The 21,872-nt window shown below is 36.7% G+C and overlaps 3 protein-coding genes across 4 annotated transcripts; 2 read left to right on the top strand and 1 right to left on the bottom strand.

Annotated features, from left to right (window-relative positions):
• Window positions 1-50: 50 nt before the first annotated feature.
• Window positions 51-2,483, top strand: ccdc28a (coiled-coil domain containing 28A). Its single transcript, XM_056767478.1, has 6 exons — window positions 51-454; window positions 913-1,062; window positions 1,176-1,339; window positions 1,426-1,580; window positions 1,678-1,700; window positions 1,852-2,483. Exons 2-6 carry the CDS (start codon window positions 914-916, stop codon window positions 1,904-1,906), a joined length of 546 nt encoding a protein of 181 aa, XP_056623456.1. The 5' UTR covers window positions 51-454; window position 913; the 3' UTR covers window positions 1,907-2,483.
• Window positions 2,484-2,709: 226 nt separating this feature from the next.
• On the top strand, window positions 2,710-16,370 carry LOC130437341 (epithelial cell-transforming sequence 2 oncogene-like). Of its 2 annotated transcripts, none has more exons than XM_056768702.1 (21): window positions 2,710-3,103; window positions 3,186-3,298; window positions 9,794-9,923; window positions 10,079-10,331; window positions 10,727-10,839; window positions 10,913-11,022; window positions 11,106-11,190; window positions 11,277-11,445; window positions 11,612-11,740; window positions 11,838-11,930; window positions 12,005-12,181; window positions 12,310-12,413; window positions 12,506-12,640; window positions 13,880-14,085; window positions 14,195-14,342; window positions 14,567-14,640; window positions 14,722-14,878; window positions 15,272-15,337; window positions 15,661-15,749; window positions 15,981-16,153; window positions 16,232-16,370. In XM_056768702.1, exons 1-21 carry the CDS (start codon window positions 2,918-2,920, stop codon window positions 16,360-16,362), a joined length of 2,841 nt encoding a protein of 946 aa, XP_056624680.1. In that variant the 5' UTR covers window positions 2,710-2,917; the 3' UTR covers window positions 16,363-16,370. The 2 variants fall into 2 exon arrangements, with proteins under 2 accessions (XP_056624680.1, XP_056624679.1); XM_056768701.1 differs by having other exon boundaries at window positions 9,794-9,956.
• A 135-nt stretch (window positions 16,371-16,505) lies between these two features.
• zgc:162964 (uncharacterized protein LOC560569 homolog) lies at window positions 16,506-21,573 on the bottom strand. The gene is made up of 8 exons (XM_056768703.1): window positions 21,329-21,573; window positions 20,850-20,991; window positions 19,960-20,100; window positions 19,726-19,884; window positions 19,252-19,414; window positions 18,851-19,019; window positions 18,055-18,327; window positions 16,506-17,719 (listed from the first exon to the last, which is right to left on the bottom strand). Exons 1-8 carry the CDS (start codon window positions 21,531-21,533, stop codon window positions 17,505-17,507), a joined length of 1,467 nt encoding a protein of 488 aa, XP_056624681.1. The 5' UTR covers window positions 21,534-21,573; the 3' UTR covers window positions 16,506-17,504.
• Between the last annotated feature and the right edge of the window lie 299 nt (window positions 21,574-21,872).

Here is a 21,872-nt window from a genome sequence, read left to right as displayed (position 1 = left end):
TAAAACAGAAGCTTGCGCGACATAAATAGTAATAAGAAAACTTTGGATGCTGAGTGGATGGACACAAGGAATACTTATTTACGCTCTGTATTTATAAAATTAATATTACGTCGTAAACCAATGGTCGCGAATAAACGTTAAGAACGGTCTGTTGTTATTATTATTATTTCGTTTTTGTAAATTGCAATCTTGTGTATTAAATACATTAAATACACACTAAAATGCAGGATGATACGGTTAGAATTTAACCTGACAACATAGATAAAAGCAAAAGTAGGAAGGAAATTCAACTGAAGCTACTGCGTGATGACGCAATCAGTATGACGCCTAAATCCAGGAAGTGCCTTATGTAAACTTGCTTATGTACGCAACTTTGGAGAAACGCAATCTCATCCAGAATGTCTTTCAAACTGGATACTATATCGTTGTAAAAAGTGGAGTTGTCATTTGTCAGGTAAAATTATACACAACCGGAGTTAGATGCAATCTTGCTTGTATTACCACATTTAGGCTGTTCACGAGCCAACCCGTCGCAGATCCTTCCACGAACCGGTGTGGTGCCGAGGTTTTGCAAATGTTACACAGAGTGTTATTATAAACTAACAGTTACAATGTTAGTTTGTGAGTTGTTTATGTACATTCATTACAGTTCAATATCACCGGACAACGTTTCTATTAAGTCTGTTTCTCGATGAATAATATCGTGTGTCTGATGAACATATAATTTTACATTGAACAATAATACCGGATGAGGATTAGGCAACGTTACTACAAACAGTCGCATGACATAATGATCATTTTTCATTTATATAACACAAACGATAAAATCATTGATCGTCTGTTGAAACGTTCGAGGTTGCTCTGTCTGTTCATATCTGTATCGTTTAATACTGAAGATAATCTTTATGACAGAATGGAGGAAAAGAACAAGAAACGAAAAAGTCCAAGGCCGTCTTCCAGCCAGCCTCCTCTCCCGATCAATGCCCGAAAAACGCCCAGCAGCAGATCATTTGGCGTCAGCGGTATAGTCACCCACTCTAGTCAGAGGACTAAGTATCGTAGGTCAGTGTTATTTCTCTCATAATGTTTTCGTTGTAGAAATAAAAGATGTTGGAGTAGACCAATTCAAGTTGTTAAACTGTATTTGTTTAAATATTTGTACTTTGCTTTTTTAGAGGAGTAAGAGACAAGCCCAGGCCTCAGAGCCAGTCTGGGAAGACTAACCAATCTGCCCACATCCAGCACACATTTCTCACAGATGTGTCTGATGTACAGGACATGGAGAAAGGTCTGCTCAGCCTCTTAAATGACTTCCACTCAGGAAAACTACAAGCTTTTGGTAGGCACCCATAATTATTTCACCTAAATGCGTTGTGTGCAGAGTGAGGTTTCAGTTTTGTAAACAAGACCCCTTTTTTGAATCAGGTAATGAGTGTTCCATCGATCAGATGGAGCATGTTCGAGAGATGCAGGAAACACTGGCCCGTCTGCACTTTGACCTGTATGGAGAAGTGGATGAGATGCCAGAAGATCAAAAGAAGTCCGCTTATGACACAAACATGGATAAACTGTTACTAAATGTAAAAACAACATTAAGTGTTTGATCATAAAACCATATTTAAGTTGTTGATGCTTTTGGTCTAATGAAGTTTCTTTTTTCTGACTTTTTTCCTTTAGCTGGAAGAGTTGAGCTCCTCAATGTATCCTTTCATGTTAAATCACTTTTGTTGTTGCCTTTCAACTATGTGATGTTATACTGTTATACTTTTTCAGCTCTCCGAAAAAAAAATGCAAGATTTGTCTAATACAAGCTTTTTTTAAAGTATAATGTCCTTAACCACAATTCTTTAGACAAAAGCTTAACCTTGCTGACAGCCAAGATGTCCCCAGAACTTCCAGCATGTGAATTAGTGTATAAACAACTATGGACAATACTGTGTGCATATCTACCACATAACAGCTATGAAAATACATCAGTATTATTTAATTGACACTGTGGAATCTACATTTATAAATGTGGTCGGCTTGGCTTGTTTGCACTCTATAGTTTTATATTAGTTATATGTCAAAGAACAACTCAAACATGTCATAATGAAATTCAAACCTGATTTGTTGATTTTCTCATTTGATCATTTGATATTCATTACCATGCTAAATGTTCCCGAAATATAATGTTCGATTACATTGTAAGATCAAATCAACTAATGTCTTAAATGTTGCGTTGAGATGTAAAATAGCAGCACCTTTGCATCATCACTAATTCACTTTAACTTAAAACTGTCTGGGTTTTTGCTTATGAGGACATACGTGTGTATGTCAAAGACTGCAGAATGAAAGTAAAACTACATTATATTTTATGATGTCATATTCACAGATTTTATTTTTAATGTAAAGCATTGGAGATATGTAGTGTAACCTTCTACTGGCTAATTGATGACTAAACCTTTAACAATGGCTATCAATAAAATAGGAGCTGTAACCAAGATCTGGGTCAGATTTTTCAATTACAAATAGGCCTTCCACATAAAGTAAAGTTGTGCACGTTTCACGTCAAAGCTAAGGTGAAACTATTTTGGCCTTTATATGTTCGAATGTATGGTTTTAAAGCAACAATACTTCGGGCCTATCCAGGTCGTTTGAAGGAATGCGCAGTGCTGCTGACCTTGTTATTTTGTCTCCAGGGATACGAGGTTGTAAAGGAGGCGCTGTTGCCTGAATTTTTACAAGAGGTTTGCTTGAATGCCAACTAATTTCAAACCGATTGTCACCAGAAAGACGCGCTCTTATATTCTACTACTCGTATTTACGCAGCGCCGTCAGGTAAAACAAATCTGTTTTTTTTTCAAACTGTAAAAGACAGCAACACTGTGGCTGGAAAGGTTTGAGAAAGAGCCTCCGGGAAGTACCCTATCTCAAAATGACGTCTGTGGAATTTAAAATTAATCTTAAATCGAAAAACCGCGGGTTTCCGGATATTGAGAATCAATGGCAGATAAGTGGAAGTGAATGCAGAGAGTCGCTATCTGACGGGCCGCGCATCGATGCAACAGAAACCAGATTCAGTGCTTGGACGCCCATTACAAACAAAGCATGTAACCATCAGGTCGGAGAGAAAAACAATTATCTTAAACCGTTTTAATGATTGATTTTAAATGCAATTAATCAGATTCAAAATCCATTTACAGCTTTTTCAGGAAAGAACTACTCTTATCCTACACTGGTTTGACCTCTGGACAGACCGACAAAGAAAGGAATTTATCCTTCAGCTTTTGAGGAGATGCAACAAAACCCAGCTCAAGTAAATTCACAACACTTCTTGAAGTTGACACCTTTTTAACGTAGCCCTATTTACAAGATTCATGGTGGGATTATTTATGAAAGTACACTTTCTTTGAGAGAATGGGGCGGTGTCCCGGACAGGGATGGGCTAAATCAGGACTAGGGTTTAGTCGAAGTAGTGTAATGTTTTGGAAAATCTATTCACAGAAATGCAATGTATTATTCTTAAGATATATATATAGACCTTGAATAATGTTTTATTATCTTTGAATGAGCTATTTCTATCAATTATATATATTCAATGTATCCATGCTCAAGAAGAACAACAATTTGATATATATTGCAGCATTTTTATTATTAAATATCCCAAAAAGAAAATACTGAAATATTGAACATAATAAAAAATCTACCCCAGCTCACATATAAATAAAGATATCTGTGCTATTTTATGTAACTTCAGCCTTTTGGCACACACAGGTCACACTTGACTCTCACGTCGTGTCTACACCTGACACGGCGCGATGCGACAAAAGAATGCATTAAACCAATTGTAATTTTAAATTTGTCCCCACTTGATACAGCATGTATCTTTTACTTCAATGCTCCCATACCTCTGTCAGGCAAACCTCATCCGGCAGCTTCTGTTCCTGCACCTCAGTTTCACTTATGCTCAGAATCTAAAAGTCAAGCTAAGTCAAGTAAACCTAGCTAGGACATATCTTTTTGTAAATTAAACACTTGTAAACATCCATAGAACTTTCTTTCACACAAAATGTTCTTTGTAGTGAAAAAAGGTTCTTCAGACTATAAAAAGTTAAGGAAGAAATAGTTTCTTTTAGAAACCTTTCACTGAAAGCATATTTAACCAAAAACATATTTTTTTGACATTTTGATGAAGAATTCTTTTAGCATCTTTCATAAGAGTCTACAATACACTTTGTCAACAAAGGGCAAAGATACTGACCTACATTTTAAAAAGAAAAGATTATAAGGTAACTGGAACACCTCTGGATCAGAAAAAAGAAAGCAGTAAATATAGACATGCATGTGTGTTTATATAGTATATGCTTAATAACTGGCTTCCTGTTTTCATCTGCACCTTCTTTTATCTCCTCACATTTCATATGCTTCTCCTCTGGTTTCTCTTCTTGGAATTCTTAGGCCTTTTAAGTCCTTCTTGATACCAGACCGAGAAACAAGTGTCCTTAATTAAAACAGTCACAAACATGCACACAATTCTTATAAAACAGTTCTTTCTGGTTCTTGAATCTGATTGGCTGAGAGCCATGCAATATTCCACCATCACCACATAAACCACTCCACTGACTGTTTGCATCACTCAGCCACTAAGCCAAGTTGGACTAAGCAGTCCTTGCAACTGCATCACTCTGAAGAACAACAAACATGCACACACAAAGTAGTTTTTCTTTTGAGTTGTTTACTCCTGTGATCTTTCATTTTTTTATTTTTTGTAAAACTGAAATACAATAAGCAAGATATGAAATGACAAATTGCACATTCATTTGTTTGGTATACAAATAAACAACTGCGCTGCAATCTGCACAAGCGTGTCCACGTGATAGAACTTTTCCGTGTCATTGTGTATCGTATTTGTTTAAGATTTAATGCAATGTGTATACACAATTTAAGGTTCAAAAACGCTGTATTTTCCACATACCGTGCATGTTTGTATCTCCTCTATGCCCCGCCTCAGGTGAGCTATGATTGGCCAATTAACCAGTACGTAGTGATTGGTTGAATACTGCAAGCGTGTGACAGAAATGTAACGCCTCTTACTATATTTGGAACATCAGGTTCCAAAGCAATTCTGCTGACAGGTACACCCAGCTTACTTGTACTGTACACTTACATGTACTGTAAATAAACAATAGAGATATATCTTTCTTTAGCCAAAGATGGTCTGCGTGCTGAACTGAAACCGAGGCTGCACGTTGACTGTGATCTAAATCAACACTGCGCATGTATAGAAGAATAAAATACTCAAATACGCATACACCATAATGAGCAGAACACGTACTTATGAAAGTGAAACTGAAGGAAAACAAACACATATTTGGCAGTGTCTTTTAGAGCAATTTATTCCCATCGATGGATGCGAAGGTCTTCAAAATGTGCTTTAGATAACAGAAATTGCAGCATCAACTTGCTACAGTAAACAAGCGCATGTTTACATGAATAACAAAGGAAATGTCAACTGTGGAATGGGAATATCATTCTCCTTGAGTTACCGTTTTCAGTATCTTTTTCATTCACACACACTATTATTTCTCACTAATAACTTCAGTGAAGCATCAAAGCGCAAATTTAAAAGACGTTTGGAATAAGTAGCAGGGTTTTGTCTAACTGTCATGCTAGACCGGCATTCGTGGTGGAAGAAAGTAGTTTCCCATTTCCATAAAAAATTCAGACACTCCGATGTTGTTTCTGATTTATCTACACACTTGTGTAGTCGAACTGTTGTATAAATGCAATTTCATTCTTGAAGTCGTGCGATAGGGCCCTATATCTGTGGCTGTGATTAGGCCGGCCTCAACCCCTTCAACAGCGATTTATTCGAATACCTTATCGCTTTTATTAAACAGTTACGAACACAATACAATTATTGAAGCCAAAATAAATGTATCAATGCAGCTTTTGTAAGGTAAAATCCTACGGTGGCTGCTCGGTGTCACTGTGCTGCAACAGAAGAAAACGCAAAAAAACACAAGCAAATTCATAAAGCATCTTCAATAGTTTGGCAACACATGCCCTGCAATTACTCGAAACAAAAACAAACACAGAAACGCGCTGCATATACTCGCAACACAAACAAACACAGAAACGCGCTGCATATACTCGCAACACAAACAAACACAGAAACGCGCTGCAAATTCTCGTAACAAAAACAAACACAGAAACGCGCTAAGCTGCACGGACGACAACGGAAGTGTTTCCGGGGGACCGCAAAAAAATGATGCACCTGATTGGGACGCGCTTCATTTTGACTGTTCAGATTCGTTTGTGGTGTTGTCAGCCACATTGAAGGTAATTGCTTCTTGTAACTTGTAACTTTATTTTAAATTTCTTAACGTATGTCCGTAGGATATTGTTACCCTGTCGATTTGATCAGTTTAACAAAAACTATGAGACGTATTAGCTGCTCGACTTACTTAAACAAGTGTCACTATAAAAAAGTTTAAAGGTTTAAAAAAATGAGTAAAAACTTGTCAACTTATTCTAGTCGACATAGTCAATGTGGCTGACAACTCCACTAACGAATTTGAACAGTCAAAATGAAGCGCGTCCCGATCAGGTGCATCAGTTTTTGGGGTCCCCCGGAAACACTTCCGTTGTCGTCTGTGCAGCTTGCAGCGCGTTTCTGTGTTTGTTTGTGTTGCGAGAATTTGCAGCGCGTTTCTGTGTTTGTTTGTGTTGCGAGTATTTCCAGCGCGTTTCTGTGTTTGTTTGTGTTGCGAGTAATTGCAGGGCATGTGTCGCCAAACTAATGAAGATGCTTTCTGAATTTGCTTGTGTTTTTTATGTTTGCATGTGTTTTCTTCTGTCGCAGCGCAGTGACACCTAGCGGCCACCGTAAAAATCGCTTATAAGGATCCTCGCAGGAATGAGTGCCTGTGGATTATTTCTGATAACGAGCAAAATAAATCGATAAGAACTGTAACTTGGCTAAACTTGTCTCTCCGATATTTTTAATTTAGACTGGGATACCAAGCTCAACCGGTAGATGTCAATGTACACTACAGTTTCTTTAAACGTGACCAAACTACAGGATCCATTCAACAAATTGTTAATTTTTTTAATAATATGAACATACAATAAAATTAAACAAATCGTTTATTTAATACAATTATTATCCAATAAAATAATAATATAAATAGGTGTATTTAAGCGGCACTACATAGGATGGGCCTCTTTGTCGCCATCTCAGTTTTTAATTGCTTCTGCAGGTGATGTGCGGAGGTATTTTCTTTACTTGAGTTGTGGTTCGGCACTGCGCGGATGAGTCTGATATTTTGAGTAGTGGCATTTGACAGTACACAGTGAGGATCTTCACTGTACATCAGTAGTGCATAATAAACACAAATAACATGGCAGATGATATACCACGAAACAAATAAGAACATAAATAGACCCAAATGGAGGCTGTTCAAAGTGTTTTGAAATGATTTCGGGTGCTGGGTCATTTGCATACCTGTGTCCGTGGTCAATCCCGCAAAGGTAGTGACACAGTTTTAAACACCGTTCTTTCATGCACTTGCTCAATAATTGGTTTTAGCTCATATTTACACAAAATAATTTACGGTCTGCCACTTTAATAGACACTAGCCAAATAAAGACCGGATGTAAACTGCAGTCCAGGTGCGCGCGTCCAATGAAACGATGCATAGAGTAGGGATTAGCTAGTTTTAGCACGCCCCATAGTTTTGTTTAATGGTCTTTTGATTAAATGCCTGAAATAACTTCTTAGGTTAATAAATGCTCCAAATATGTTCACATTTTAATCTACGACAAAACAGTGGTAAAAACGTGCTTGTGAGTCTGGGAGTTGCGTTTCGTGTCTTAAAAACTGCAGTTGCTAACAAGCTGCTAAAAGCTATACATATATTGAAACATTACAGGTCATCACCTCCAAAAATCGCACAAATAATTCACAACAGGGATTCATTCATGGAGAACTTGCAAGAGATTGTGTGTTTAAAAAAGTTTGAAACGTTTTCGGAGGCTGTCTTATCATGTATTATAATACAGTTTTTCTCGATTGCTAAAACCCATTGGCTGAACCAAGTTCTCAGTTGCCTGAACTCATTTAGCTAATTGTGCAGTCTGTTGTCAATACCTCACACCATTTCACATGGTAAAACACAATATGCAGATCTCACTTAGTCTTTTCAGAAAAGCTCTAAACTAAGTGGCAACAATCAAATTAAAGTAGAGAACACACGTCATTGATAGAACACAACCACTCAAAATTGATTTAACCTGTTTCAAATGATGTGACACAACCAATATAAGCCAGTTTAGAGACCAAACAGGTTGTTGAAGGTGGGAAGGAGAAAGTCTGAAAATGGATAGAAGAAACAATGTGAGAGGAGGACGAGTGCGTATGCCAGGTGGGCGACGAGGAGGAGGAAGAGGAGGAGGGCAAGAAAGAGGAAGAGAAGGAGTAGGAAGAGGGCAAGAAAGAGGAAGAGAAGGAGTAGGAGGAGGGCAAGAAAAAGGGAGAGAAAAATCGTAATAACTCCAATAAAACTGCCATCTGTGGAATTAAAAATGTTTAGCTTTCTAACATTGTTTCTTATCCACAGGAATGAGTATTACTGAAAAGACAGTGCTAATGCCACGTTTCAGAGAGTTTTGGGAGAAGCTGTGTGGCTGGGTAGTTCCTGCTTCAGAAGGCGGGAGTCTAAACATCTAAATAGAGAAGGAGTAGGAGGAGGGCAAGAAAGAGGAAAAGGAGGAGGAAGAACAAAAAATTTGCAAAGAATAAGGCAGAGTAGTAATTTCTGAACAATTTTGAGCTACTATGATGAACATGTTTTCGTTCATCAAAAGTCAATGGAAATAAGAAATTTGTTTCTTATGTTTTGAACGATGTGTTTTCTATTGTTTTGGTGTATTGTTTACTGACTGCTTGATAATGTATACCATTTTGATCACTTTGTTTATGATTTGAGAGCAGTGTTTGATTTTGAACTCAGGTAAAATGGTTTTGAGGCGAAAGTTTCATTTTGCTAGAGGAGTCAGAGGTTTTGTTAATAGTGCTTGAAGATGAGGTTTTGTGTTAAATGTTTTTAGAAAATGGAGCAAGGTTTCAGAAGTTATGTTTTAGCAATCGAGAAAAACTGCAATATAGAAATGGTAAAATTAATCTTTGAATCTTTCGAGTGAGTTTTTCCCAGGAGTTTATGTTTTTTAAGTTTTTATTAAAACAAACAGGCATCAATCCAACAAAACATTAACAAATGAACAACTAAATACATCAATCAGATATATATATGCAGTAATAAAAAAATATAAAAGTAAAATAATATACAACATATTAAACAATAAATAACAAATAATAATAAATAAAATCACAAAATATAACATAACATAACATAATATACTATTCACAATAGGTTAGTCCATATATCAAGTAATCTACAATGTTTTGAGGCACTTTGGCCCCTTAGCTGCTTAACAGATTTAAACATTATTTTGAAATCATTTGTAAATGGAACATAAAATAGAGGAACTTTAAAGAATCTACATTTATCTAAATAAACTTCAATCCTGGAAAACAATCCCAGACTAAATTAATATTTGAGCTTTCTTAATTGTAAATAGCTTGCCCTTCTTTTCAATAAGAGTTGATGTGTGACTTTCCAACCAGTATATCAGTAATAGTCTAAGCTACCGAAATTATATAAATGTTTAACACTCTACATAGATATCAGACATTAAACATCTTACAGTCAATATCTATTGGGTCAGTTAATTGTGTTTAACATTCCAGGTTCACCAGTGATTGTTTAACAGAAGCCGTTCCCATCACTCGGATGGACTTTACGACTGTGCTACCCCGTTTTCTTTCTCTGTACATCATGTCCTTTCTCAGTCCTCGAGACATCTGTGCTGCAGCACAGGTGAGCTGGCACTGGAGGTTTCTGGCTGAGCAGGTAATCATGTGAAGCCCCTTCAATTAAATATGCAACTACTGACCACAGGTACAATTCTGAGGCTAAAACATTTCTTTTTTTGTCTATAAATGTACTTAAATGTATTGTATCTGATTATCCAGGACTGTCTGTGGTTTCCCAAATGCATACGCCTGGGCTGGTTTCTTCCCTACAGTCCATCAGATCATGAGTATGGAGCCTGGAAAAGACATTACGTGGCATGTGCCGCCAGTTTGGATATTCTGACCCCACGAGAGGCAGCAGGTGTCTATGGCACTTTGAATGAGAGTTTGACTGTACCAGAGGAGAAGGAGGAGAGATGGAGAGAGCTCATGATTAAACAAACAATCAGAGACAAGATAGCAGAACATAAAAGTAAGTCCAAGGCTAAACATCATGTTTTCTTGAAGATCTGATGTGTTTGTATAGCGATGGCAGTTGTGGAATAATTTGAGCTATTGCTAGTATGCATCAACGTCACTTTCCCACATGAAAATGTCGGGACACGTCCTGGGATACGCTACCCTGGGTGGCAAAAAACCCAGCATATTGGCTGAGGCGAAAAGGAGAAATAAAGAAACCGGGTGTTCACGTGGTAAAGTGACGATACGTCCATACCCTCTATAGCTAATATTTTATATGGATAATAATTGTTAATATTTATATATTTACTATTAATGATTTATAAATGAATATGAAAATAAAATGTAAATAGCCATATTAAATATTTGGCTAATATTAGATATTCATCACTTCCCATTGTTTTATAGAGGCTGTTCTGAAGACGAGAAGGGCATGGATCAACACCAGTAAATTGGGCACATCATATACTGATACTCACAATCAACCATTGACTCTTACTGCTGCTCTCGTTCATATAGGGGTGATGTAGCTATTAGTAACAAAATTGAAACAGAAAACATAAGCTGGCAATAATTTTTTTCTTTTTTTTTTAGGAGAAGTGTCGTTTGAACTCATTTTCCAATGTCGCGACCATAAAATCACAAAATGGTATAAGTGGAAGTCTTAAGAACAGATATGCTTCGAGTTTGGTAAAATCTACGAGGTCAGTAAAACAGTATTAACATTGCGTTCCCCAAATATATTTTCATCCTGTGTCATATTATAGTGACTGTGGTGTTATTGCAGTTTACCATTCAACCAGCCAGTCAGGTCCACCTACACTCCTCTTCCCCACTTCCTGCTTGTGTCATCCAAAGTTCCTGGATATGAAGTAAGACATCACAACGTTACAAAACAGGTTCATTTCTTGAACGTTAAGTTCTTTAATAGCTAAAAAGTTCAATTGTATATTTCTAGCTGCTTCTGGCTGCAGTACACGCATCTGTAGTCGTTTTGCCATATGACTTACAAGCAATGAACTTGGAGGCTTTGCTTTCTCTGGCAGAAAGAGCTATCCAGGGCAGAATGCTACAAAGTGTTGGTATTCTGGCAGGAGGAAGCACAGACGAGGTTTACCTTACACAAGGTACAATGTTGTTACAACATTGTTACAACTCCACTCTCTAGATTTAACATTACTTGTTAACTAAACACATAAAATAAAGCTAAATAAAAATCGTAATAACTACAATAAAACTGCCATCTGTGGAATTAAAAATGATTAGCTTTCTAACATTGTTTCTTAACCAAAGGAATGAGTATTACTGAAAAGACAGTGCTAATGCCACGTGTCAGAGAGTTTTGGGAGAAGCTGTGTGGCTGGGTAGTTCCTGCTTCAGAAGGCGGGAGTCTAAACATCTTTGCTCCCCTGGCGTCTTCTGGTAAAACTGCAAAACTGGCTTTATATTACACTAGAAATAGACATTCTGATGTTCCATGGAAAGCAACCTGGAACATTCTTCTGTATGGATTGTTCAGTTGCAGGGATGGATCTGATGAGGAAGTTATCCTCTATGACTGGTCTGAATGTCAGAGCCCCCACTGGGATGTGTACTGGCTCCTACCAGCACAGTACGTTTCAGAAAAGTCTGAAAATGTTCTTTAATATAATGACAAACAAACAGATGTTTGTGTTTTTGCACTAGTTCTCAGTGAGTGGTCTGGGTCTAGTGACTTTCCACCATTGATGTACATGCATGAAGCTGTTCTTCTGAGCTGGTGCAGGCAGGCTGAATGGATAGAGGAAGCTTGCAAAGAACTGCGGAAACACCTTGAGCCACAGCTGCACTTTCTGTGTCAAAAGATCAAGGGCCGTATCCTCGGTAAGTGATCTGCCTTTTAGCTAATACCGTTAGATTTGACATAAAAATGCATTGTGCTATTATACTGGTCAGAAAAAAAGTGTTTAACCTCACCTTGTTTATTGTTTTTGCTCATGCGTCCATTACAGGCTTGTTCCTCTGGGATCATATTAAGATGCCTGTTATCTCCATTAAATCTGATATCATGGAATGCTTGATTCAGGGACTTGTAGCTTTGATGAATGAGACCCCAGTAAGCAAGAAATATTTCGTTAGTGATTACAACACATTGCTTCAGTAACCCACGGAACAAATCTGAGTGGCTAGTTTCATTTTATATTTTAGGATGATGCTGTAGACTTCTTGGGGCGCTTTTTACTAAAGAAATCGATCAAGGATGGTCTGAAGGAAACAGAGCCACTGTTTTTTACAGAAAGGACTTCCTCCAACATCATTAATCCCATCCCAGAGTTTCCAAAGGTAAGAGTTTCTGTTTTAAATCATTATTCTTTTCACGATATACAGTGCTCAGGGTAAATGAGTACACCCCCTTTTTAACAATATCTCAATTTACACAAAAAACATTTCCAAAATGTTGAAAAGACTAAGTTTAGTATAACATCTGTTTAACTTATATCATGAAAATAAGTTTAATAATATAACTTAGATTACACATTTTTCAGTTTTACTCAAATTAGGGTGATGCAAAAATGAGTACACCCCACAACAAAAACTACCAAATCTAGTACTTTGTATGGCATCCATGATTGTTAATGACAGCACCAAGTCTTCTAGGCGTGGAATGATCAAGTTGGCGACATTTTGCCAAATTTATCTTTTTCCATTCTTCAAGAATGACCTCTTTAAGAAATTGGATGCTGGATGGAGAGTGATGCTCAACTTGTCTCTTCAGAATTCCCAAAAGGTGTTCGATTGGGTTCAGATCAGGAGACATACTTTGCCACTGAATCACTTTCACCCTGTTCTTCTTGAGAAGTCCAACAGTGGGCTTAGATGTGTTTTAGGATCATTGTCATGTTGAAAAAGTGCAGGACGACCAAGGGCACGGAGTGATGGTAGCATCTTCTCTTTCAGTATAGAGCAGTACATTTGTGAATTCATGATGCCATCAAAGAAATGCATCCATGGATGACCTGGACGTCTCTGTGAGATGGTTTCAGTTCCATCTTTCTTAAATGTTTGTACCAATTTTGCTACAGTATTCTGACTGATGAAGCTTTGCTGATCTTCTTGTAGCCTTCACCTTTCTTCTGTGAAGAAATTATTTTCTTTCTCAGGTCTTGTGACACTTCCCTTCCATGTGGTGCCATTGCTGACAGCATGAAATGGGAAGGGGTTTTCTTTAAGTAACACCCTTTTATAGTCAACTGTCACCTGTGTAATGAATAATTAGACTCACCTGTCGTTGACATTTGTTGTCAAAAATTTAGCTTTGCTCCAGAGACTTTCAGTGGGGTGTACTCATTTTTGCATCACCCTTATTTGAGTAAAACTGAAAATTTTGATCTCCAGGTTATATTATTAACCTTACTTTCATGTTATAAGTTAAACATATGTTATATAAAACTTATTGTTGTCAACATTTTGGAAAATGTTTTTGTGTTCATTGAGATATTGTTCAAAATGTTACTTTACAAAGGAGGTGTACTGAGCACTGTATGTATTGGGCCTGAAAACGCCTGTTGTTTTTATCTCAAGGGCTTTATAAGTGATGCAGACAGACGTGGTTGCGTGTGCAAGGAGCTTTTGGATAGCGAGAGAACTTACGTGAGGCAACTTCAAGCAGTCGCCACAGTTTTTTACACTCCTCTCAGAGCTGCTCTGGACTCCAATCGAGCCATTATCAGCTCTGTCAGTCTCATCACAATCTTCTGCCCCCTGCTGGACATTTTGGAGGCAAACAAGTAAAATACTTCTCAGCATCTTGTAGAAAGATGACATTCTGCTTGAAAAGATCCCATGTTACCTGGCCATTTTAATCATGTTTTTTAATATCAAAAATGGATCTTGTAGACTTTTTCTGATAGAACTTCAGGAGAGATTGCAGGAATGGGGTCCATTGCAGTGTGTGGGTGATGTTTGTGTTAAATTCTGCACCAAGCTACGGGCCTACACAAACTTTTTTAACAACTACCCGACCATTCTGAAAACTATAGACAAGGTAGGTCCTGTGTCACCCTTAAATCTGAATCTATATTATCTTGCGTATTACACTTAGCTATTCCCCACATAAATATTTAAACACAAAATATATAATTTAGAATATCATTTTTTTGTATATGAATTTTTCTTTTTTATGTGAAAAATTGTGTTAGATGAGTGATGCAATTTTACTTCTTGGGCTTTGTCAAATTTTGAGATGACATAATGTTCTATATGCTTTAGTGCAGAGAGACACATCCTGTATTCCGTGCGTTTCTGAAAAGACACGACTGGAGTGTTGCTACCAGAATGCTGAGGTAAAAATGTTACAGTTGTCAAGATTTTTCTGCCTTTGACAAATTTTGAGCAGTGGTAACCAAGTGGTTATTATTTTCCAGTCTGCAGGAGCTGTTTCTTGCACCGTCTGCACGAGTAGAGGAGTATGGGACTTTGCTTCAGGCTTTAACTCTACACACACCACGCGAGCACCCTGACTACACACTGTTATCATCCGCCCTCAACACAATCATGACATACAGGAACTTCCTCCACAAGGTGTTTCCAAAAATCAGTGCCTATTATTATTGACTTGTTATTGCATCTGTATGAACATGTTTGCGTGTATTTAGGTGGTTTTCAAACTTAAAGGGTTCACTCAAAATATTTATTGTTATTATGTTCCCTAAAACCTGTATAAGACTAACTTCTGTGTAACACAAAAGAAGATATTTTGAGAAATGTCTCGGGTGGTTATTGTCCATACTGTTGTTCGATTACCAGCATTTTCAAAATATCATCTTTTGTGTTTTGCTGCAAAAGAAAGAAAAGAGGGTGAGTAAACGATGACAGAATTTTCGTTTTTGGGGGAACTGTACCTTTAAGTGGCTGAGCATGGACTCATACACCATGAAAAGTTATGTAAAATCAATTTTGTTTTGTCACTTCCAGTTAAAAACAAGTTTGAATCAAGACCTTAAAATCTTAGAGGCACAGAATACAATTCAAAGCTGCCCGGTAAGTTGACTCAGAACCTGTTTGTATTTCAGTAGGACAGCACTACATTTGACATACTGTAGCAAAGTTTAGAAAAATAACAGTTAATATTACATTGTTTTGTCTTAATAATATTTATTTTTATCATCTAAAATATCATTAGAGAGAGTTATCTCCATTTTGTCTAAATTCTTGCCGTCACACAATAGGACAAATTTGCATATTAGTCTGTTAACTACCCATTTATTGTTATATAAGTAAATTTTACTGTTACTGTTATATAAACAAATGATGGTGCTATTAAATATTAAATATTTATATGGTTATGTTTGTACTATATGTAGAATTTGTCAGAGGGGAGCAGATATTTGATCACCACACAGGAAGTGGCATCACTTACCTGCCTAAATGGAGACATCACTTCCTCTCTCAGGTACAACTTTTGACCAAGAATCAAACTATAGACAAACAAAGTGTTCTTTTTCTGTTTGGAAACAATCTTAAACCTTTTAAAACAAACAATAGCAATAATGTCTGTTTTGTGTGAATAATACTGCATTATAAAACATGTCTATATCTATTTGGGAAGCATATTTATTCAACCAACCACACACACACACACTCACTCACACAAAACATTCTTTCATTCTCATTCTTTTCACAGGATGTATGAGCACGTGAGTGACCTGGGATTGTTTCTGTTTAATGACGCTTTAGTGCTGACTGAGAAGAGCGTGTCACATTTACCATTCAGTCTGGCAGCGAAAACAACTCACAACTTTCTGGCATCAGTTGCACTGCATTGTCTGAACCTCAAGGAAATCACAGATACAAAGTGTATGTGTGATTATTACTTAACATTTTAATTCACACATTTACCAAAAAAACGTTTTAACTCCTCCATAATCTCTATAGATGTTCAGAACGCTTTTCAGCTGGAGAGCCCAAAGCGCCAATGGATTTGTGCTACAGACAGAGAAGAGGAGAAGAACAAGCTGATGTCTGCCTTATGCAGTGCCATAAATGCTGCTATTACACAGAACTAAAAGTGCACATGACAGACATTATTTACCTTAGGAAATAAAATAAAATGGTACTGTTTTGATTAAAATTGAGATACTAATTTCAATAATTAACTCAATTATTTCTTGTTAAAAAATAAGAAGAAACTCTGACAGTTGTAAACGTGTCCATTTCAATGTTTTTTATTATACAATTTGCATGTTTGGTATAAAAGTATTTTATATCAAATACACTGATTAAAAAAAACTTGGATGGAGCAGATAGGTGAGAACATTTTATATATTGATATGAATTTCAAACTAAATACAAAAATACAAAGGCAAATAAACAGACACTGACCCCTCACAATTTACGTGGTTACAATAAGTCGAAGATTTAATTCTTGGAGAAGTAAATTACATTTTGTCATCTATTGTAAGATCCTTTGTTAGTGCACTGTATTCATACATTCTGTTACTGTAGTGTGCAAAAGTTATACAGCACCAGTATTTTTTCTTGTATTCTTGTATTTGACTGTACTGGAGCACATATATGCTTAAGAGAACACAAAATATTTTAATATGACCTCTTATTAAGGCAAACAAAGAACAAACTGTTAAGCAACTTTCAAAAAGTTAATATCATAATTCCCGTAACAATTATCATATAAATGAAAAAAATGATCATGTTTCAGAATTAGATTAAACCTTAACAATTTTATTAAAGAAATAATTTACTTTTTGATCCATTCAATACCCCAAACAAAAACAAAGAAATCCTTTAAACCAATAAAAAATGAGGAGAGATAGCATAACGTAAAGTGCCAAAATTAACCAAAATAATTAACAAAGATATTCTACACCATTCCTTCATTGATTAAACAAAATAAACATATTAAACTAAAACATAACGAAAAGTAGTTTTGCACAAAAAAAAGTTTGTAGTGCACATCATGACTTTCAAGATTTATCTCTCAGTAAACAAGAAAGATTCCTTGGTTTAAACACCTTGTACTATGCATATTATTGTATCCATTCCCCTATTAAAATCTGTGGTCCAGTTACTTTTCTTGAGCAGACGTTTACCGCAAAAATATTTAATTTACTGCTGCAAACAAATGCTCAAAATCTTGTATGTGTGAATTCACCATCTGGTCTTGTGAGACGTTTTGTCTCAGTGACGTTTATTATCTGGTGTAATAAACTCTATAATAGACTACCTTCGGCCTCCAAAGCGAGTAGGAATTGTCAAATCTAAGAAGGTAAACTCCTTGTCCAGGATATTGGTGACTGCCCGCATATACTTCCTCATGGCTGTCTCTACGGGAAACAGGAACCACCTCATTTACCAATGGAAGTCTGCTCTCCTCCATGTCTTTCTCTCCTTCAACCTGTGCTGCCCCTTAAATAATTAAACCAAATTAACAATGCATATGAGATACTATGACTCTCTAAGGACACCTACTGGGTAATCCCCATTTAAACCTCTGTATATACATTACCATTTCATTTGGCATTATTTCATGTGTATCGCAATCATTATTACATTTTTAAGTTCTTACAACGTCTGAATGGGGAATCATTGTTATATTTTAAATTGCCTCTTCAAGATAATGCAATGACAAGGTAATCATGTAGCAAAAAGTTTGTTGTTTTTTATAAATTAGCGATGGCTATTAAGTGTATGACCAAATCTTCAGAATTCTAGCTCTTAATCAAATAAATCTTTCTTCTTACCTTCTATAATTTCAACAGCAGATCCCTCTTCCTTTTTGTTGCTTGCTGGTTTGGTCAAATCCTTCCACTCAAAGTACAGCCCAAAACCGATGTCGTAATTATCAGTGGAGAACTCCCAAAAGAGGTGTGAGCCATCCTCATGAGTGGGCACCCGTACAGTCAACACCTCCCCTCGGCCCACTGTGACCACACAGTCTTTATCGTGCAACACTTTTTCTTTAAACTCCTTCATCTGAGGTCTAGTCCACATGGACGGGGCCACAACAGTTACCTCTGTGTTCAGCCAAGAATGAAAGGACAACAAAAAAATTCAAAACAACAAAAAATCAACTAATCATTAATCATGGTTTAACGGTCTTCAAACATTTTACCAATATTTCATTAATATCTTATTATTACAGTAGGGCATATACTGTACTTTCAAATTCAGTAGACATTTGGGAATATTCAATAATACTGTTAATCATTTTGATTTATGTTGTACAATATTGTTTCATTATTGTTTCATTGCTTATGTTTACAACTCCTGAAGAGTAAATGTAAATATAATTAAAAAAAAATATTTATATTAAACATGCCCTCTATTTTAATGCGATCAATTAATAAAAAGCTACATAAGTTCCAAGTTATAAACATATTGCTATTGACAACAGTAAACATATCTGGTTATTAAATGTAATATACTACTGCAATAATTCTATATACCTTGTCATAAGACCTAACAATTATTGTGGTGTGAAAATTCAATACCATCATGTCTACTTTCAAGTAACCTACAGAGTAAAATCAAACATACCTCCTTGTTTGCCTTCTAATTCCAAGTTGAAGGCTTTTGAGTCGGCCTGATCTTCCTGAATGTGCAATGAATTTGATTGACTGCTGGGATTGGACACTGTATCATTTGATGCCACAGGAGGCTGAGCTTCCTGTGCACCTGTGTCCTCTTGCTGTTTTTGTAAGGCCATCTATACACAGAAAATTATAAGTGAACACAAAGTATTGAAATCCACCACCATGATCCTACGAATCTAAGGCTGAACTTAAACTGTTTATACAAAGTGACATGCAATGCTTTCAAAGTACATTTGGTTTGTGTATTTCCTGAATATCACAACCGTTGCTTGCTTCTCACTCGACTAGTTGAGCAACAGGCACATTCTCATAATTGTAATGGTAAGTTTCAGGTTCAACTCGTACCTGCTGCAAGCGGAGGGCCTGATGCATGTATTGTTGGTAGTGTTGTTCCTGTAGCTGTTGGATTAGTATCTGCTGTTGCTCTGGATTGTCTGGAAATTGCTGTTCGGCATATTGTTGAAACTGCACAGCCGTTTGTGCCTTTAGAACAGCCATGATGTGTTGTCTGTACACACATGCACAAACATTAAAGCATTCTCAAAACATTATATTAACGTTTTACTGTTATTAAAAAAAATTGTAATCAACTATATTCTTTTAAATAAATCAAACTGAGTAGTTTGTTTACTCATTTACTAGCCGTTACTATTCCACTTTTATCAGTGAATCGGTTCAGTTAAATAAACATGCAGGTAGCAATTTGGTTGTTATTGAAACAACAGAACAACTAGGGGCATTTTGTTATATTTCTACAAATATAAATCTCAAATTTTTAAATAATACATGTTCAGCTGTTTGTGGATAGCTGACACTCACTTTTGGTGCGTTATCTGTAACCTTACGCCATCATCTTTCCTACTCTGTTCCACTTCCTGTTTCCTCCGCTCGTTTTCCTCCCTGAGACGTGCTTCCTCTTCTAACCTTCGCCGCTCCAGCTCCTCTCTCTCCAGCCGCAGACGCTCTTCCTCTGCTTTTCTAAACACACACACAATTACAATATGAAAATCTGCGGTAGAAACGCGGGGTCTGGTTCTGTCGTACAAAACTTACTGTCTCTTCTCATGCTCCTCCTTCTCTATTTTGTGCGATTGGACATAGGGAGCAAACAGATTACAACAGGAGTTTAAAAGCTTCACAAAATCCTCCATGGCATCCTCTTTGGCCATGCTTCCCAGCTGTAACCATTCTTTCCTGGAGATGGAGGGAAACGTGGGTCAATGAATTCACATTTAAAGGGATAGTTCATCATTTACTAAGCCTCATGTCGTTCCAAACCTGTATGACTTTCTTCTACAGAACATAAAAGAAGATATTTAAAAAAATGTTGGTAACAAAACAACTTTTGACCCCATTGACTTCCATCGTGTGGATTCTTCAAAATATCTTCTTTAGTGTTACACAGATAGCCAGATACAGTTTTTAAACCACATGAGAGTGAATAAATGATGACAGAAGTTCCTTTTATTTTTTATTTGTAATACGAAAACTCAGCAGATAAAATGATGTTCTCTCGCTTTCAGTTTTTTATAAAATATGCAACAATGTAAGAATAACACCAACTTTTTAAAGAATGTTTGGGAATTACAGATGATGTTGATAAAATGCTCTTTTAACCACAATAACGTTTTTGTGGTAACGCTACGAGAACTTTGAGAAAACATTATGACAATGTTCCATGTTGGCTTAGAGGCTAAGAACAAAGTTATGGTTATGGTAGAAGATGGTAAAATGGTACTTTAATGTGTATACCACCATACACTTAAGATCCATAGTAGTTATTAAAAATGTACTAGCATATATTTCTAAGAAACTTTAGGTACTGTTTTGTACTGAGGTTGAGTTCTTATACAGTTACTACATACATATTACTACATATTATGCACAAAATTGTGTTTTTGTGTGTTACTTTTTGTCAAGAGATAATCCATTCAGTATGTTACCTTCTGTCATTTCCCAGTAAATCGAAGAACCCAATTTCTGGACAAGCTTTTGGGTCAAAAGGTCCAAGTGTGATTTGTTTATGTAGTGCAACCAAACGCAGGTTCTCTTCATATGTTGGGTTAAAGGCCTTCCCACACATCTCTATGTGAGACAACGAAATGACAGTCATTTACATTAATCAAATAAGAGTTGTATCAATGTTAACATTAATTTGGAAGATTATCTGTTTGTCTTTACACAACTTATTATTATTATTATGAATTTCGTATGACAATTTGTGAATGTTGTTATAGCAGCCAGAGCTTCTGTGTAGTAATACGGAAACAGACCCAACAGGTAGTCTTACGAGACAGATAAAAGTTGTCTTAACACACCTCGTGTCTTCGACATCGGTGAACAAATAGAGAAGGTAACTTAAATTAAAGTGAGCGCATCTATTACTATTTGTTTGTTTCTATATTATAACAGTGTAACTTACCTTTAAAGAATTTCAGCGCAATTCCGAAGAGCTCCTCTAAAGTAAAACCCCAATTCCTCTCTAGGATCCACGACCTCTGTGTCTCTTCATCTTTCTCGCACGATTTACAGCATTCTTCAGTGTGGATCTCGTGAGTCTCGGTCGTATCGTTCGCGTTTAATCTGCTGTCAAACACCTGCTGTACTTCAGCAGCCATGACGACCATCTGTCAAATTCCGTCGCTGCAGAAGCAACTATAGGTCTGTTCGCCTTCATGTGTGGCTGCACAGACCAATTGGTGTATGACGTCAAAGAATCACGGACCGATAGAGAAACACGGCTTAGAATCAGTCTCGCGATATTTTGATGTCACATGTCGATCGGTCTGCCCAGCTCGCATGAAGTCTAACACGCCTACTGTTACAGGTGGCCACGTAGCGCACAGAAACACCTCTCTTCCGTATACCTCAACCGGAAATCCCTCGAGATTTCTGTTATATTCAACTCATTTAAACCCGATGTGCAGATGCGCCAGTGCACCCGGATAAACTATGAAGCGAGTCTT

Source organism: Triplophysa dalaica, chromosome 15 (genome assembly GCF_015846415.1).
Source record: "Triplophysa dalaica isolate WHDGS20190420 chromosome 15, ASM1584641v1, whole genome shotgun sequence".
NCBI lineage: Eukaryota > Metazoa > Chordata > Actinopteri > Cypriniformes > Nemacheilidae > Triplophysa > Triplophysa dalaica.
This window is presented reverse-complemented; position numbering and strand designations above follow the sequence as displayed.

Excerpts from the sequence above, each read along its gene's own strand:
- zgc:162964 (XM_056768703.1), bottom strand. The coding sequence starts at position 21,533 with ATGGTCGTCATGGCTGCTGAAGTACAGCAGGTGTTTGACAGCAGATTA. Across the intron at positions 20,992-21,328 it reads TGCGCTGAAATTCTTTAAAG|AGATGTGTGGGAAGGCCTTT; the intron begins GTAAGTTACACT and ends TGTCTCACATAG. Across the intron at positions 18,328-18,850 it reads ATTAGAAGGCAAACAAGGAG|AGGTAACTGTTGTGGCCCCG; the intron begins GTATGTTTGATT and ends GGCTGAACACAG.
- LOC130437341 (XM_056768701.1), top strand. The coding sequence starts at position 2,918 with ATGACGTCTGTGGAATTTAAAATTAATCTTAAATCGAAAAACCGCGGG. Across the intron at positions 11,741-11,837 it reads TGCTCCCCTGGCGTCTTCTG|TTGCAGGGATGGATCTGATG; the intron begins GTAAAACTGCAA and ends TGGATTGTTCAG. Across the intron at positions 12,182-12,309 it reads GATCAAGGGCCGTATCCTCG|GCTTGTTCCTCTGGGATCAT; the intron begins GTAAGTGATCTG and ends CGTCCATTACAG.
- ccdc28a (XM_056767478.1), top strand. The coding sequence starts at position 914 with ATGGAGGAAAAGAACAAGAAACGAAAAAGTCCAAGGCCGTCTTCCAGC. Across the intron at positions 1,581-1,677 it reads TGGATAAACTGTTACTAAAT|CTGGAAGAGTTGAGCTCCTC; the intron begins GTAAAAACAACA and ends TTTTTCCTTTAG. Across the intron at positions 1,701-1,851 it reads GAAGAGTTGAGCTCCTCAAT|ACAAAAGCTTAACCTTGCTG; the intron begins GTATCCTTTCAT and ends ACAATTCTTTAG.